The sequence below is a fragment of the Rattus norvegicus genome, chromosome 1 (assembly GCF_036323735.1).
Source record: "Rattus norvegicus strain BN/NHsdMcwi chromosome 1, GRCr8, whole genome shotgun sequence".
Lineage (NCBI taxonomy): Eukaryota > Metazoa > Chordata > Mammalia > Rodentia > Muridae > Rattus > Rattus norvegicus.
The window spans coordinates 206133562-206152128 of record NC_086019.1 but is presented as its reverse complement, the minus strand read 5'-3'; the positions used below and the strand labels follow the sequence as shown (position 1 = coordinate 206152128).

General features: G+C 49.4%; 1 protein-coding gene and 1 long non-coding RNA gene across 4 annotated transcripts in view; one reads left to right on the top strand and one right to left on the bottom strand.

Annotated features, from left to right (window-relative positions):
* Positions 1-18567, bottom strand: part of Ap2a2 (adaptor related protein complex 2 subunit alpha 2) — a 73291-nt gene that overhangs the window by 3018 nt on the left and 51706 nt on the right. Inside the window, exons 7-18 of one of the 2 annotated variants that reach the window (XM_008760010.4) lie at positions 18125-18233; positions 16570-16717; positions 15293-15461; positions 13810-13947; positions 9290-9472; positions 8746-8843; positions 8281-8512; positions 8017-8190; positions 5423-5586; positions 3094-3176; positions 1959-2048; positions 643-766 (exon numbers count right to left, since the gene is read on the bottom strand). In XM_008760010.4, the coding sequence (XP_008758232.1) occupies positions 643-766; positions 1959-2048; positions 3094-3176; positions 5423-5586; positions 8017-8190; positions 8281-8512; positions 8746-8843; positions 9290-9472; positions 13810-13947; positions 15293-15461; positions 16570-16717; positions 18125-18233 (1712 nt within the window). Of the gene's footprint in view, positions 1-642; positions 767-1958; positions 2049-3093; positions 3177-5422; positions 5587-8016; positions 8191-8280; positions 8513-8745; positions 8844-9289; positions 9473-13809; positions 13948-15292; positions 15462-16569; positions 16721-18124; positions 18234-18567 lie in introns of both variants that reach the window. The other variant, NM_031008.2, reaches the window with a different exon arrangement.
* LOC120097363 (uncharacterized) lies at positions 15347-18000 on the top strand. Of its 2 annotated transcripts, none has more exons than XR_005494659.2 (2): positions 15347-15482; positions 17593-18000. It is a non-coding gene; the product is annotated as an uncharacterized LOC120097363 (long non-coding RNA). The 2 variants fall into 2 exon arrangements; XR_005494660.2 differs by lacking the exon at positions 15347-15482 and adding an exon at positions 16717-17425.

The following is an 18567-nucleotide window of genomic DNA, read 5'->3' as shown; positions in this document are numbered from 1 at the left end:
TAATGACCACAAAGACTGCATACCAGCAGTATTACTCCTGGAGGGGCTAAGCCACATTCTCCATCTACCCCTCCACTCACAGGTGATCAGGGGACCAAACCACTGCTTTGTGTGAAGTGTCAGTGACCAGTTCCCTTCAGTCCTGTTCCTTTGACAAACAAAGACCCAGGACAAACCTAAGCAGAACTTCTATCAAATCAATTAGCCTTGTAGCTCCTCAAGAAGGAACCATGATCCCATCCACCCTACTGTGGTCAATAAAAAAGGAAAGGAGGCTACATACTACGGTCCAGATACCTGCCTCCAAACCAGTCACCACCTTTACCCTGCAAACTCTCCTCTTAAGCAGGCCTCAACAGGCAGCATGGAGAGTGGCTCTCAGACTCCCAGGGGGGCAAGCCCTTCCATTTCTCACCACGAAATCATCTGGGTCAGAAATAGCCTAGCTCCACAGACCACAAAGGAGACTCACACCCTGTGGCACCATGCCATGGTCACAGAAACCAGCTCCCCTCTCCACATGCTCCATGGTCTAGATTTCCAGGCCTGGCACTACTCTGCACATATGCACAGTGACACAGCACTAATGTTGAAGAGAAGCACACTGGTTGCAAAAGGACACAGGAGGCACACACCACTCACCTGAACTGGATGTTGAGGACAGGTGCCTCTGTGAAATCAGATATACACTCAATGTTGACCACCTGTTGCACCTGTGCGCCCCCATCCACAGTTGGGTCCACGGGCTTAGTCTGCAGGTTCAGATGTGAGTGCATTAAGGAATACAGGCAGACAGGGAGAGTGGGCCCAGTCCAGCCAGCCCACCACAGAAGGCAGCAGAGGCTCCTACTCATCGACCTGCCAACAGCTAAAGTAAACCAAGGTCCAGCGCTACTACCAGCTTGCCCTTCCATCATTCAATAGGTCCCAACGGCCCAGACTACCTACAGCCAAATGTATCTGGCCAGACCTTTCCCCTAAGACCTTAGAATTTGTACACTAGCTGCATACTTAGCATTGCAGAGCCAAGCTCTGAACTAAAAGTGCTCAGCAGAAGCCATGCCTGCTAATTAACTGAAAGGCACATTACAGATTAGTTCAGCTCTGAACTTACGGAAGCCAGAGACTGCAAAATAGACAGGAACCTCTCAGCTCTCTCACCTTTGCATCCAGGGCCCATGCAGCCATGGCTGGTCACAGGCAGCCTCTGCTTCCCTCTGCACTCTCTGTGGCATCCGGTGCCCATAGCTCATGACCCCATGGACCCAGGGAAAGGAGCTGCCTGAAAGGGAGTTTGTGTGCACAGCAGGGGCTGTTGGAGATGTTGCCAGGTTCCTGCTTATGCTGAATAGGTGTGCATGCTTCCACCGAGACACAGCCCTAAACACCACATCTGTGTTTCTTACTTGTTTCCAGATGGCTGCATTTAAATAGATCATCTCCAAATGAACAGAGATCTGCTACAAAGATGACACTCATTGTTCTACACACTATGAACGGGGTACAGTGCATCCCTGGTCACTGTCCGCAGACGCCAGCCGTCCTCTCTGACAGTCCTCAACTGAAAGAACCCAACGTACCAGACCATTCGTGACGGGTCACATGGATCCATCCTCTGCCCGAGCAGAGGCTGCCCACGCACACGTCACCAGTGGGCTTGAGATGCATCACACTAGCTAGTTACCACAGGATCACTCTGCCTCTGGCCACAGCTCCTTGTGGGGGATTTCACAGGGCAAAGGACTTACTGAGATCACAGGAGAACAAAACAAGCAAACAAAGAGTGACAGAGGTATGGGTGGCGTCTGATGCACCATCAGGTCAACTCAAAGGGTAGGCCCGTGCTTTGTCCTAGATACTAGGAAAAAATGCCATTTTAACAAACACATCCTCCTCGAAATTTCCTCTAACCCCATTGTTGTCTGTCTGTCTGAGAGCCTAGAGGTAAGCAAGGATATTAGTCTGAAGGTCGTCAGCACAGATTAGTGTTGGAGTGAAGTTTAGGAACTGCGTGGAGGTCTTGTTACCATAAAATATGAACATTCGACCTAGGAGGAAACAGAGGTGGTTTATACAAAGTATGTCACACTTAGCATGAACAGTCAAAGTGATCCCCGAAATCTCAGCTACAATTACTTACTGTGAGCTATGACTATTGCTAAAGTTGAAAAGAACTTTTTCTAATTTTTTTTGTTTTATTTTTGTTTAAACAGTTGTTTGGTTTCTCTCTGTAGCTTACACTGGCCTAGAACTTCCTGACTAGCCCTGAACTCATGACAGTCCCCCCTCATCTCAGCCTCCTAAATGTTAGGACTATTCACAGAGCCATCACACCAAGTTTCTAGTTTAAAAGTAGTATGGCAGGTGGGCACAGTAGCATTCATCTGTAATCCCACCACTTCAGAGGTAGAAGCAGAAAAATTAGGAGTTCAAGGCCAGCCTCAGTTACACAGTACATTTGACGACAGCCTGGGCTACATAAGAACCTGTTTCAAACATAAAACTAAAGTCAACTAGACAAAGAAAAGCATGGCAAGATTAGAAATGGGGAGTGTCGTCTCTTCAGTCTCTCACATCTGCCCTAGAGTCTCCTTCTGTAGTTCCCATGTCAGGATGCTGGCAGGGCCATAAACAGCCCTCGAGGGCATTTTGAGAACCAGCCTGCACACCATGGTAGGCACCTAGACACTTATAGCTTCTGCCTGAGTCTATCAGCCAGCCTGCCTGCTGATTCTAACAGCTAGGACTGTCCTTCAAACATGCCATGCTCTGACAGTAACCAACCAGGACATGCTCCCTGTGTCAGCCGGCAGATCCTATTGACACTTACGTCCTTAGAGTTCAGAAAAACAACACCAGAGGTTCTAGAGATGGAGGCACCGCCCCTGGCTTTTTAAGAAAAAGGTTTTGTTGGGGGAGGCCTCACTATGTAACCTAGGCTTGCCTGGGACACCATTTGGTACAGAGTACCCTCAAACTCTCCATTCTCCTGTCTCTGCCTCCAAATGCTGAGATTACAGATGTGTGTGACCATGCTTGGCTATTTCCAAAAATTTCTAAAGAAATTTTCATTAAGTAAAATGGAACACATACCTAAATTCTGCCGAAATTCTGACTTCAGTCCAATTTGAAGCAGCTGGTTTTCAAACAACACACCATTGTTTTTACAAACAAACCTAGGAGAAAGGAGTGAAGGGTCACTCAGAGCCACACACAGGAAGTAGAAGAATCTGTTTTAGAAAGGGCTTAAAGTATTTTTGGGCTAAAATACTTCTGTGGAGACAGGGAAAGACATGGAAAGGCTTCTAGGACCTTACCATGGTCCACAGAGCTAGACCCAGAGCCAGGGGCCTGTGGCAAGCCTCCTCAGGTACCTCTGAGAAACAGATGGTGTCTCCTGTGACTAGTCACCCAGGGAGGTCTGGAGTTGAAGAGGCTAGGGTTGGGTGGAATGCACAAGGTGCAGCTGGACCTCCTCTATGCCCGGGACAGTCGCATGTGGCCACACACCTAAAGGTCTCAATGGCTACCTGAGCAGACTCAGGAACCAAGGTGAATGACCTCTGCCCTAGATCATACATCAACCAACTCAATCAACTTTTCCACAGCTATCAGCGCTAGGCGGAAAGAGCTGTTGCTATCGATCACAACACACAGGGAAGCTATCGATCACATTGTGCCTGCGCACTCAGGACAGAGGGAGTTTTGGTGGCCACACTCTGCACAATGTCCACTAGAGGAATAGAGACAGAGTCTCCTGTGAGCACACCAGACACCTCCAGCTTTCAAGTCACCCAGGTCACAACTCAACAGCTATCTGCCCAGCTCTGGATATGCTTGAGATCTCCCAAATAAAACACAGTGCATAAGACCATTTCCCCAACACTTCTGAGAACACGTAACAACATACATGGGATGACTGTTACCTCATAGGATGTGGCTGAGCTCAGGATGCCCCCACCTCCCCAACTGGGCCAGCCTTCTACCCAGGCCCAGCTTGGATGCTACTTGAGGAACTTAAGCAGAGGTTGTGGAGTTATGCCCTTGGGTCTGGTACCAATCTACTATCCACATGACAGAGAAGCCCCTACCATCCTTGTATGGCTGGCTGCTTCCAAAAGGTCCCTTCAACTGTACTTTGACCCCAGGTACCTCACAGGTGAACAACAGTCATGGCAGGCTTACGGAGGATTCAACTTCCCTCATTCCTGCTGCACTGACCAAAGCAACAGGGTCTTCCACAATGTACCAAGTAAGCATCAAGTGATAGGCCTGGCAAAACCAAGACAGGCAAATCTCTGCACAGGCTCATGCCCTAAAGAACTGACCGAGAACCTTTAGAGAGGACCAGGTCAGCAGGCTGAGATAGGGAAAAGGTAAAGGTGCATGACCTCCTGGAGCTGGGAAGCTTAGATCAACAGAAGAAGACTCTGTCTGCAGATGACATCCACCCACATTCCCCACCCCCAATCTTCACAGGACAGCAGGGAGGAGCTGATCCAGGGCCTATGGCTGTCATGGATAAATGACAACAGAGCAAGAATAATAAGGTATTTCTGGATGCAGACCCTGTCAAAAAGGGTAACTGGCTGGATCCCCACATTGCCTCTGCAACAAGGGCTTGGGAAGCTGGGTTTTCCAGAATTGTCAAACACCAAGTCAGTACTCTCCAGCTATCAGAAGCCTGTTTACAGCCCACAGAGGCAGCTTTGCCCCTAATACACACTCCAAACACACATTTCCTAACAGGAAGGAAGGATCATGTCCAAAATGAATATGAGGAAATGGACACCCTAAGATCACAAGAATGCTGCTATCATCTCCAGGCAGGAAGCAAAGACCATCCTCTGATGCATTCTAATCTTCCCCAGACAGAAATGCACTGCCACTGGAGGGTAAAAGTGAGGAGCCCCACACCACCCATGGACCCAAACAAAAGCAGGGCAGGGAGCAGCAGGGAAGCAGCAAAATCAGCCAAGGGAGAAGGAAAAGTGATCCCAAACCTTTAAGTAGCTGGACAAGGAGCATGTAAGCAGAGGACATCTATGGGGTCAGTAAGCGCCTGAGACAGTGGTAAGAAGGCAGCTATCTATACCCAGAGCTGAGGGGGTTTCCTTAAAGATGGCAGATGCCATAGGCAGACAAAGAAAAAAGACTGACAGAGCTGAAAGCACATGGGAGGCGGGAGTAGGTGGGAGATGGTAAGTGGGAAAGAAGAAACAAGCTCAGAGTATTTACCAAACATTCCAAAGAGAAGAAATAGATGTGCCATAAACTCTAAAACAAAGCACAGCTGCCCACATGGTCTCTGTCTGAAGAACACTAGGCCTAATACTGTCCATTAGGTGCTAGGGATTAGGCACACCACCAATGAGGTACAGTCCCACCCCAGCTCCCAGGCAGTACTCAGAAACTAGGATACCTGGCAAAGTTGTCTTCAGAGCCGGGTGCAAGAGGTGCAACTGCAGAAGCTGAGTCTGAGAACACGTCCACCAGTAACCCACCGCCAGAGGTGGGAGGGGGCCCTGTGGGAGCAGGGGGAACGGCCCCCAGACCCAGCAGGTCTGCTGATGGAGAAGGTGTGGACTGGAAGAGAAGAAAAGGGAGCATCAGCATAGACAGTCGGACACCTGAACCCCACAGAGCCCTGGGTCTACTCCAAGGTCAGGTACTGGGAGAGGAGAGGGGAGCAATCCAAAGACTGCAGAGCAGCAAGTGAGAGCTGTTGGTTGCCCGCCTACAAAGTGAGCCTACCCCTGAGTTCAGATGAAGACACTCAGAATTCCACCATAATTTTACACAGCTAGAAAATCGCCTGCATTTTTTCCACAAATGGCTATATGAACAAAAACAAAGTTCAAAAAAAAAAAAAAAAAAAAAGGTATGGCTTAAGAAGTAGGTCTATGGGGTTGGGGATTTAGCTCAGTGGTAGAGCGCTTGCCTAGGAAGCGCAAGGCCCTGGGTTCGGTCCCCAGCTCTGGGAAAAAAAAAAAAAAGAAGTAGGTCTATGCACATTACTTTCAACTATTCAAAAGGAATAAAGTTTGCACATGGTAGAAACAGGAGAACAGAGAGTTGTAAGTTATCCTCTGCTATATATAGCAAGTTCTAGGCTAGCCTGGGCTGCACAGTAAATCAGGCTACAATATGAAGACTTGGTTTAAGAGATTAGCATGGGCCATCTGTTTAATCCTGGATTTGGAGTCATCTATTGGAGCCTGATGGGCTCAGCAGTGATGTACAATGAAGACAATGACTCTACCTCTCCCAGCACCTATCAGTAGCCACGAGTTCATCAGTGAGGCCTAGAGCCCTGTCAATCCTCCCTCATCCATGACTGACTGTTGACAGGAATGAAAGAAAGAAGTATGTAGAAAGGAAGGTGTGTACAAGGGTGGAAGGGGGTTAAGAAAGTGGAAGGAGAGTACTCAGTATATATTATACACATGAAATTATCAAAGAACAAATTTAATTAATAAAACTGTTAAGATTCAAAAAAGAAAAAAGATGCAAAGGTAAGCAAGCAACTTGCTCAGATGCCTTTTTGGCTCGGGATTAAATCCAGTGCAATTATGAAAGAGGGCAGATAGATAAGCACACACGCCTCTTACAAAAACCCTTGCTTTTCAGTCTAGGTAAAAGCACAAGGAAAGAGTCCTTAAAGCCAGGTGGTGGTGGCACACACCTTTAGTCCTAGCATTCTGAAGGCAGAGGCAGGGGAGGATCTCTCAGTTCAAAGCCTGGTCTATATAGAAAGTTCCAGGATGGCCAGGGCAAAGAGAAACCCTGTCTCAAACAGCCCTTAAAGTCACAGCATCACACAGGACAAGGGCACAGCTTGTCACCCACATTCACTCCCAGATCTGACTTACCCAAAGGTAAGTCACACCACAGCTGACATACACACTTGTGTGCAGTCCACAGCACTCCCCAGCTAGTCTATAAATGCTGGCTGCTGCTGACACAAGACCCTGCCTTCAAGAGTCACTGTGAATGACTTTTAGACATTCTACTGGCTGTTCACAAAGGCAAACATCGTGAAATTTGATCCCAAATCCATTCTAATTCTAATACAGCACACCATGTACAGAGCACGTGCTCAGTGGCTGCAAATACCCTGCACACAGGTAGCAATGGTCTGACGCAGCTACAGAACTCCTTCCAACAGGACCAGGCCTCAAACTGAGCTTCAGCAAAGAATGCTCAAGTGTGTGGAAATAGGTGTGAAATGGCTGTAATATGCTGTGTTTTTTCTAAGTGCACGTACAGGTATGTGATGATGTGTACCCAAAGTCTTGCCATGCGAGGGCCACAAGTGTGAGTGACAGCCTGCCAGGCCTCAGGCCAGCAAGAAGCCTAATTGCTGCTACTGCTGGACAACACAAAGAGGGAAGGGGATGCTGGGGACAAAGTGGGCTCCTGGGTCCGCTCATGTGGCTACATAACTCTTTCAGGGGCAACAACACAGATGTCTTTTCTCAGATAGTTCCCCCAAATGGGACAGGGCCACAGAGGCTGACCACCAGAAAAGTCTACAACCACATCTGATGAACCACATCTACAGACCATATTCCTAGTCCTACTTTAGTTGGAGAAAGACAGTAACGAAGCTCTCCAAGTGGCATTTCCCACCAATGAACATCAGATGTTGTATTCTTCCATCCACAGAAATACTTGCATTTTGCCACATAAAGGAGAAGTCTGTTTCCAAGTCATTACAGGAAACAAAGGGCAAGCCGTTCTAAATCAACGGAGAACACACACCAGGCCTCTTACACAATAAGTTACCACAGAGAGCCACAGCTGTTGGCCTCGTCCCAAGAAGCCATAACCTGGTCTCATGGAATAGGCTGTCCTGGAGATCCTAGGCTCAGGGGCACACCTGACTGCATGCCCACGGTTGGACTCCACTGGACTCAGTTCTCAACATAAGCTGTCTCACAGGCACCCTCTTAATCCCAACCCTGGGGGTATGGGGCCTTGATGGGCTCCAAGTTTGCAGTGGCAGGGACCCACCGCAGCACTGGTGCTGGCTGGAACGGGTTCGGGGCCCCCATTCACATCGATGCTTCGCTCACGCTTGGTCTCCTCCAGGTCAGTCACTGTGCTTGGGCCCTTCTTCTTCTTCAGCTTGGCCAAGATGGAGGACTCACGCTCAGGGAAGGGTGGCATTTCTTCCAGGACAGTTGCCTGTTGGAGGGATTAGAGGTTGGTGTGGCCATCCTGACACACAGCACCAGCCCAGTGGCCCAGTCCCAAACAGCCCAGCCAGGAGCGCACCAGGATATCAGTGCTGGCAACAGTACTCAGTCGCAGGTACTCCACAGCCCGCTGCTGCAGCTCCACATCTGCGTTCTTCAGTTGGCTGTCACTGCGCAGCACGTCCTGAATGGTAGCCTTTACCTCTGGAAAGAGGTTCACGAACTTGATGTAGGTGGACAGCAGGAGTGCCCGAGTGGGGACGCTGCACAAGTGGAACTTGGAGTGGAGCAGGTTGAACTGGATCAGAGGGCTTAAGAGGGGCAGAGAGCACAGATGGGGAGTCACACTATCTCATCTGTCCCATGTGCTGCCTTGCGCTCAGCCTGCACCTCTCACGGGGACCGTATGTAAAGCAGTGCCTCCTTGAGGACACACTGCCAGCTCCCAGTGTAGGGGACTCCGCCTCCCTCAGGCTGCCAAAGCAGTGTGGAGAGTGGGGCAGTCCAGTGCAGTACATACCCCTGGTTCCCTGGGGTCTTTTACCTGGATCGTGGGTCTCCCGCTATCAAGTTTCCAAACTCGCCCAGGATGTAGCCGCCCACTTTGACCAAGTTCTCATGACATGCTGGAGCCTGCAATGCCTGCAAAAGGGGGAACATCAGGAGCTGGGCCACAGCTGACACAAAGTGAAGCCACAGCAAAGGCAGCTGGGCCTTCCTTACAAGGTGTCTTTTATGTCAGTGAGAGCCTCCCCTAAAGCCTTGGCAGACACTGGCTTCCTACAGCTTGCTGCAGTGCCAACAGCAAACGGGCCCAGCAGCAAGGTCCATGGCTGTCCCTAGAGTCTCCTGAGATAAAGCAGACGTGACTTCCCTTATGCACAGGACAGCGAGTAGGCCACTAACAGCCCAATTGCCTCAGCCCTAGTATGGTTTTGAAGATTAAACTGAGAGGAACCTACAGCTTGGTGGAGGGCATTAGTGCAAAAAAGGGCAGAACTGCAGGGGGTGAGGCAACCACACCCGAGACCCGTCTGTTCCCTCAAGGCACCTGTCCCCCGTGACAGTCCCACCCTCCCCCACCATACCTCAAACACCGTCTTGGCAGCATAACCCTGCACATCATCGCGATTGATGACAATCTGGATGACGCGGTACCACACCTCTTCGCTCACATAGTCGCCTGCAATGCGGATGAGGTTGAGGATGGTGTCCACATACCAAGTGTAGTCCACTGCATACTTCTCAGCAAGGATGGCCACCTTCAGCACCTGCGGGGAAGACAGGGCCCTCAGGCAGATGCTACGCAGGACATAGAGAACGGGTTGCCACACAAGCCCATGCCAGGCTGCAGAAAGACCTAAAGTTTAGGGTAAACAGGAGGCTTTCAGAAGCCACAGTCCAGAGTGAGAGACACAGACTCCGGAGAGAAAAGCTTCAGGCACACAGGAGTACTGCAACTGAGCACAGCAGCTGCACCTGAGACAAGAAGCTGACACTCCAGACATCTGCCGAGGCCGGCCACACCCCAGTCCTGCACCACCTTACCTCCCTGACTCCATGACACTTAGAGTACGGTGGTTTGAATGAGCCCATGTATGGTCTCCATAAGCTCTTATGTTTGAACATTTGGTCTCCACTTAAACTGTTTGGGAAAGCCCTGGAGTGGGTGTGGCCTTGTTGGAGGAGGGGCATTGCTTCTGGTGGGCTTTGAAGTTTTAAAAGCCGATGCCAGGTCCAGTCTGCCCACAACTTGCAGGTCATGTGAGCTCTCCGTGACTATCCCTGCCTGCCACCACACTCTCCCCCATGATGCTCATGGACTAATCCTTTCAAACTGTAGGCAAGCGTCCAATTAAATGCATGGGCACTAAAAGCAATAATTAATAAGCAGAGCCTCTTGAAGCTTAAAAGCTTCTATATAGAAAGGGCACCATCAATTACCAGCAAAGTAAGCCTACAGAATGGAAATGTGTGTGTCTAAAATATCTAAATGACAACAACACACACACACACACACACACACACACACGCACACGCACACACGCACAACCCAATTTAAAAATAGGGGGAAAAAGTTCTCAAAAGAGGATTACAAACGGTTGAGAGATACCTGAAGAAGCGTCTTTAGCCACCCAGGAAACGAAAATTAGAAGTACTTTGAGATTTAATCTACCTCAGTCACAGTGTCACAGTGTCACAATCAATAAAACAAAGGGCAGCTCAGCTCGCAAGGACTCAGGGAAAGGGGACCACTTATTCAGGCTGACAAGGTACAAACTTATGCTGCCACTAAGGAAATCAATGTGGCAATTCCTCAGAACCTCAAGAAACCAGAAATAAGTAGTTCTACCTCAGGATCCAGTTATGCAACCTAGGCATAGTGGTGTAAACCTTGAATTCCGGCTCTCAGGAGGCACACAGTAGGTCTCTGTGCGTTTGAGGACAGCCTGGTTTACATCAAGTTTCAGGACAGCCATGGCTACCCAGAGAAGGTGCATCTCAAAAAAAGAAAAAGGTCGAGCTATACCACCCTTGAGTACATAGCCAAAGGATCCTATGTCCTACTACTAAAGATACAAGCTCATTCGTGTCCACTGCAGCTCTGTTCAGAATAGCCTGGAATTGGGAACAACCTAGATGCCCATCAACTGATGAATGCATAAAGAAAAGGTGGTACATTTATACACAATGGAGTATTATTCAGCTGGTAAAAAAAAAATGAAACTATGAATTTATGGGTAAATGGATGGAGCTAGAAAAAAAAAATCATCCTGAGTCAAGTAACCCAGACCCCAAAAGAAACCCAGGCTCTCACTTGTATGCGGACGTTAGTTTTAAGCCTTCAGCATGCAACAGGCAGGCCACAATCCACATACTGGCAGAGGTTGGCACTGAATCACACCAAAGGACCAGGGAGAGGCAGGGGTCCACGGAAAGGAAAGAGTATAGTGTTTGAAGAGATACAGAGGACAATGAAGTAGGGCTAATTAAACAGGACAGGGGTGGAAGGAAGGGTACAGGAAGAAATAGGGGGAGGGACAACTAACACTAAAGGGCATTTGAGAAAGCATACTGAAATATAACTGTAGACACTTGTGAAAATACAACATATAAAAGGAATCTAAATGAAGTCCCCAAGTAACAGAGGAGACAGTACTCCAACTAGACATCCTGTGCCATCAAGTGCCAGAAATGGGTTACATCCTGTTGAGCCGTTGGCCAAAGGGAAGCCCCCAAATATCTACTGGTTGCTCTCTACAACTGACGGTAAGGCCCTACTGCTGAAGACAACGTCCACACATCTCCTCCAACACAGAGAAGTCGAGCTGATACCTAACTAGAAGCTTCAGTCCTGCTGACTCAAGAGGGCACTGCAGGAGAGAAAAGATGGTGAGAGCCAGAGGATCCGGAGTTTGTCTCCCAGGAATGTCAGAAGCTGCCCCATCACATCTCACCAAGACCACCCAAATGTGAGCTGAACAAGGCTGGCACTAAAGACATAACAAACAGGACAAGAAAAGCCCGCAAGGTCTCAACCCTACACAAAGAACTATAGGCAACTGAGGAAAACTGGAAATGGGGGAGGCAACCTCCCCAGGAGGAGCTGGGAGTGGGAGAGGCAGTCCTCCCCAGGAGGAGCTGGGAGTGGGAGAGGCAGTCCTCCCCGGGAGGAGCTGGGAGTGGGAGAGGCAGTCCTCCCCGGGAGGAGCTGGGAGTGGGAGAGGCAGTCCTCCCCGGGAGGAGCTGGGAGTGGGAGAGGCAGTCCTCCCCAGGAGGAGCTGGGAGTGGGAGAGGCAGTCCTCCCCAGGAGGAGCACACCAATCTGCTGTTCAGTGCAGAAGGGGCAGCCCTGAAAACATACAAGCAACATGATATGGACTTAACAGGATTTATTTAGAAAGGTTATGGATCTATATACACATATAAATGCATTAGCAATTAATAAAAAAAAGAGGCGGTTAATTTGAAGAATGGGGAGGGGTATGTGGGCAGGCTGAGGAGGAAAGGAAAAAATGTAATTATAAACTCAAAAATAAAAGATAAAAAAGGTGGAAAAAAACAAAACATACTTGGATAAGTAGGGAGGTGGGAAGGGTCTGGGAGGAACAGGAGTGGGAGAAAACATGAACAAATTCTATCATGTGGGGGAAAAAGTTGATTTCAATAGAAAAGAAAAAGGGTTAGAGGGCAAACCAACACACTGCACTGACAGATGCCACTGCCACCTCTGCTGAAAACACCAAGAGCAATCCAGTGAGGGTGAGCCTGGCCAAAGCTACAAGCCACATGTCCAGCCACATCTCAAACAAGGCCAACCCTTCCCCACACACAATGCCCCTGTGCCCACACTGCCTGCCTCAGCCAAACCTTGACTTTTCTAATGTTCCAAGTGTTAGAAGCGTGAATTCCAGAGCAGCGCAGTAGGTGGAGGTGACTTTGAAGGAGGGGATCAGTGGAGAGCCTGCTGTCACTGGAAAGGAGACCCTGAAGGGGGCTGTGGACTGTGGTCTCACTTGGACTCTGCCTCCTGGACACAGGGTGAGCAGTCTGCTTCACCATTTGTTCCCTGCTATTGTCACATGCAATGTATCTGGCCACACAGGCACAATCTTGAGTCAGAAACTCTAAAACTGTAATCTTTTAAAATCATCTCAAGGAGAACAGCAAGATGGTTCAGCAGGGGACAATGTTTGCTGCCTCGTCTGATGACCTTAGTCCCCGGAACCCATGTAGGAGGAAAAATAAGTCCACACACATGCCAGAAGCCATACACTGCACACAAATATAGACTAGAACAACAAAACAAAAAACTCCAGGATTTCGTTAGGTAGCCAGGGCCCCGCACTCAGCACCTGCTATGAGTGAGGCAGCAGCTTTCAATCCCATGTGGCCCCTCCTTCTAGCCCTAGTCAATAGCTCAGCTAGTTACCACCTCCAAGAAGCCTTCCTGACCTCTAATTATCTCAGGCCTTTCCTGGAGCAAGACATGGTCATGAAACAACTCAATGTGTGCGCCTAGCCCTTAGCCCTTCCCCATCAGACCCTTGCTGCAGGGCCTGTGAAGCAATCCAGCCAGTGCCACACTGCCTGTCACTCTAGGTCCAGAGACACCATCGAGAGACCAGTGTTATACCAGGTGAGGCAAGCCAGAGCCTCTCGTCTGTGGTCATGCACTTGCCTCCTTCCTCCCTAAGACACAGTGGTTTCATGTAAGCAATTTGCTGGACTACAACAATGGTTAGGTGTGCATGACACTCAGACTGACCAGAGTCCGCTCGAAACCAACACTGCTCAGTGCTGATGACAGCTTAAACATTAACCTCTAATATGCCAGATGACACCAAGAAAACCTAACCAGCAGCATCTTCATGTTCAAAATATAAGAGTATCTTGGAGAATGAATATTAGCTCATTGCCTGGCACAGATGGCCACACCCTGCACTGCCAGATGTCTACACTGGAAGGCTAGACAAGAAAGCTGATGCCACGGAATCTTTTATCTAGTGTCTACAGACACTCATGCAAGCCTGCCAGGCACTGAAAACCACCCAGCAACCACCCACCAGAATGCAGCTTTAACAGCCCCTCAGGTTATAGGACTCACAATTTCCTCCCGGATGGAGTAGTCAGCTGTTTCTAGGTAGCTCAGCATCTCAGCCACAATCTGCTGGGCGTTGCTTCGGTCGCACATGGCGTAGAGCAGGTCCACTGCCCGCTGCCGCACACTCACATCTCGTTCCGTCTGAGAAAAAAGACAGTCAGGACTCCTACGAAGCACAGGTCGGTGGACAGTGGCTAACCACTGCTATATGCGTCCATGAGTCTAGCATCTGTTTGTTCCATAGGAGCTGTGTTGGGGAACCCCACAGCACTGTCCCCATCAGGCAGGGTGCTGCTCTATCCCCAGACCCCTTACTGGGCCCCCTCACTATCTATATATGGGACCCAACAGCTTAGGCCACTTGGAACCCACACACAACACATTGTCCTGTCCCCTCATGCTTTAGTCCAATCAGAGCAAACCAGTTCTAGCTCTGTTTGTCCACTCTCCCTCCTCCCTAACCAGCTCTTCTGAGGACCACACTCAGGCCTAATGAACAGGTCACTAAGGCCTCCATTGTGTGGGCACAGGCCAGCACCTTCCGAGTTGCCTGGGAGCTGGTTCTAAGGCAGGTTCTTGAGCCCCTCTCCAGGAGGCATAGGAGAGACACCACACACAGTGCTTGAGAAGCATGGAGCCGCTATCTGCAGCCCCTACAGTGGTGAACACTGCAGGGCCCCAGTGCAGGACAGAGGGCACCTGACATAGGTGTGCTTAAGATGAGAGGTTTAGGATAAGAGTTGTGATGGAAGAGAGCAACTGGAGCAGACACCCAACCAGGACTAGGAAGAACACAGCCTCCTTCAAGAAAGACACCAAAATGCCTGTTGATTTACACAAAAATACAGACCAGGGCCAGACCTGCTTCACTACAGCCTAAAACTCACCAAATGAAGGGTCTTACAAGTATGGTTCACTAATGAACTAACGTGTAACATGTAAGCTAACAGGCAGGCACAGTGGGCAGTGTGTGCCATACCAGAGGAACACGCTAGCAGGGTCACTCTCACACTCGGGAGGAGGTAAGAGAACAGGTAACCTCTGCTTTAAATTCCGGAATTCTAATCCTTAAAAGAATCTAAAATCCTTGACAAGGAATTTTGTTTTGTAAGAGGTGAACAGTCCTGGAGACAAAACAAAATATTTCATCTTTCTGTCAAAGAAAACTTTGTTTACTGAACTACACTATGTGGACTCCATCCAAGCAGATGTCACATGAAATCATCCCGTGGGATGGGCTCAGCTGTCAGGGACGCTCAGCTGAAGGAGCTCAGCCGGAGCTCTTCCCAGGTGCTAAGCCTGAGAACAGCAGTGCTGCACTGCAGGAAGATGGACAGCTTTCTCACCCAACTGCCGCGTTCACCCCAAATGCCAGCAAGTCACAGGACCCAGACTATAGGACTCAAACAGCGTGAAGGGATTTATCTTGAGGTGACGCAGGCACCTCCTAGCCTTCTGGCCTCCACATGATCAACAAGGAACACACCTTCAAGGCATTGATGACAGTCTCGATGTGGGTCTTGACAGCCTCGTGAGAGAACTCAGAGCTGGCCAGTGTGCACATGCTCTCCAGAGCCAGGTAGCGCAGGTTTGTCTCCCGATGCTGCAGGAACTGGCCCAGCTGGTTGCAGGCACGGACCAGGAGGTTGGGCTCACTGCAAGGAGCAGAGGACATGGTAAGGAGGGGCTCAGGAAGGGCTGTGAGCTACAAAAGAGGACAAGGTAAGGACGGATGCAGGGAGGAGAGGCACGATGAGGAGAAGGTAGTAGGGTGGTGAGGAGGAGGGAGAGCAGGAGGTGCTGGAGGAGGCGGTACATAAGGACAGAAGTAGTGAGACAGGTCCAGGAAGGAAAAGACTCAGTAAAGGGTACATGCAGTGAGGACGCGCAGTGAGGAGGTGGGACAGTAAGAAGTGCAGCGTGAAGTGACACAGGAAGAGGTGCTGTAAAGAGGGGCGCAGTGAGGAGCAGCTGCAGTGAAGAAGGGGTGACTCTAATGTATCTGCAGGATCTCCTCTACTCCACAGTAGACTCTGGAAAGCTCTGGTAGGCTAAGCCTTCACTTTCTTATTGTGTCAAGGAAAGTGAATTGGGTAGCAGCCAGCCTGGAGCAAGGCTGTGTAGGAAACTGGACCAGGCTAGGGCAAACAGTAGTGACAAGGGCTATGAATGTGGAACACAGGCTAAACCATCGAAATTCCAGTAAGCTCTCCCTCACACCACAAGTTTCGTTTTTAACAGTTCATTATCAACCCTGCTCTAGTTTGACAGACTGCTTTTGTCACAGCAACATATATCTAAATGATGTAGCAAAAACAGCTGGTTCCAAAAAGGCAAGAGTTCTGTCGGCTTCACCCTGCTCCTGAGCCTCGTGCCTCTGGCAGAGAGCCAGAGAGCAGTGCCATAGGCACACATAAGGGCACACTGCCTGTGACCCACCCAGAAGCTGGGAGTCATCACTATCATTGTCCTAGGAGACCCTAGAATACTGGCGTATTGCCTCTCTGAGCACAAGTCACGCAGGTATCCCTTCCCCTCAGAGAAGCCTCTTGGAATACTCAGAAGCAAGAGGCAGCTCTAGGGAAGATGCCATAGCCATAAAAGTATCTAGTGGCAATGTCCTGGGGCCAGAGTGCACATGAGCTCAAGAAGCGAGAGGAGCACAGACCAAGGCTAGAGAACAGGCCACCTTTCAGCAACAGACACCTAGTGCCAGCCTCTGCCTGCTGTCTCTGAGAGGGATGTGCTGCTAATGGGGCTCACCTGTCATGGTGGATGATGAGGCTGATGGCCTCAAACAGCACAGCGTTCTTGGCATTTGAATGCTGGACTTTCTTGGACTTGGGGGGCTCCTGGGCCTTATTCAGGATGGTCTCCAAGCACTCAGTCAGGCGGCCACGCACCGCAGGGTCTTCTGGGCAAGACACAACTGTTGGCTGGGCTCCTAGGTACTCATCCCACCAGCCCGACCCACACCTGGGCAATAGGCTGCCAATGAACTGCTCGTCCTGTGGGTGCCTTTGACAATTATTCCTAGCTGCGGATATGACTGGGCGCATTTGTACATTGTCATGGGATAGCTCCCTGTTCCAGTGTCTTAAACACGAAGCAGGATGGAGCAGCCATGGTAACTACACATTCCACTTAGAATGTGTTAGTCATAAAACCCAAGAATTATGGGCAAAACATCAAAGAGCTTAGAGACAAGGAGGCTTGGTTCTCCCTTATCACCCCCAGAAACAGAGAAAACATAGAGCAATGTAGAGAGAAAGAAAATTTTTAATTTGGTTCAAAGCAAAAGGAAAAGACGATGAGCAAAAAACTAAAGCCAGCCATGGTGGTACACACCTGTATCAAAGCCCTTAGGAGGCAGAGGCAGGAGGATAGGAGTTACTATACAGTAAGTTCAAGGCCAGACTGAGGTATGTAAGACCCTGTCTCATTAAAAACAAAACAAGGGCCAGTGAGACGGTTCAGTGGATAAAGGAAGGCATAGCCATCAAGCATAATGACCCGAGATCAATCCTCAGAAACTACACATGGAAGGAAAGAACCAACTCCCACACGATGCCCTCTGACCTCCACATGCATGCTGTGTGTGCACACACACACGGGAAAGGTAAAAGCTATTAAAACAAAACCCAGTTACAGTGGTGGGAGCCCGCTATCCCAGCACTTGGGATGGTGAGGCAGGAGGGTTATAGTGAATTCCAGGACAGTCTAGGCTGTACAATAAGAAACTATTGTAAATAAATAAATTTATTTACTTATTTTTTTTTAAAACAGAGGAGGAGGAGGACAGAACAGAACCAAGACACCCAGTGAACTTTGTGTGTGATCTTCAAGTAGCTGCATGTGGACATAAGTGCATGTGTGCATGTGTGAGAGACAGGTCAGCCTTGGGTGCCATTCCTCAGGAGCCGCCCACACCCACATTTCTGAGAGTGTCTCTGACTGGGACAGGAGACTTGTAGTAGCTTACACTGGACCCTCCGTGTCTGCCTCTCTGTACTGGAGAATTCATCACTATGCCTGGGTTTTCATGTTGGTGCTTTAGATTGAACTCAGGTCCTTAAGTCCACCATGCCAACATATCACTAACTTGACCTCTCTCTGAAACACCTCCTAATAAATCTTTAAACATAATAGACAAAAACTAACCAACTACAGAAATAAATTCTCACTTATGAAGAATCTCGGGTGAACTGAATCTGTGACCATGGAGTAGGTGCTCAGGGAGCACGGAGGAAGCGGGTATGGGACTATCACTTGTGGGAGGTGCTGCAAGAACACCTAGAAGGACTGCGGGGAACATTACCTGGGGGTGGGTAGCACTGCAGCAGTCTCAGAAGTTTGACTGACAGCCAAGGAGCCGGGACAAAGTAGTAAGTATAATCCTGAAGATCTGTTGACGCGGACGTCACAATCTGTAAGACAGGTGAGTAAGAGGCTGTCCTCAGAGGACTCCACAGGGACCCACAGAAGATCACACTGGCTCCCTGGGCCGTACCATGAAAACAATTATTTTTAGTATTAGGTATATCCAATACTGTTTCCTATCTCCCCTCGAAGAGAAGCTGGCATGGCCACATCAGCTCACACTAAAAGGGACTATGCATGCCCTTCAGGGACATATCCAAATGCTGCCAGCAAGGGCTATGGTGCCCTGAGGAAGAGACGACCAAGGCTGCTTCTAAGCAACAGACACACAGCAACCATCCCTTAGTACTAGACACTGACATCTAAAGAAGGAATCAATCT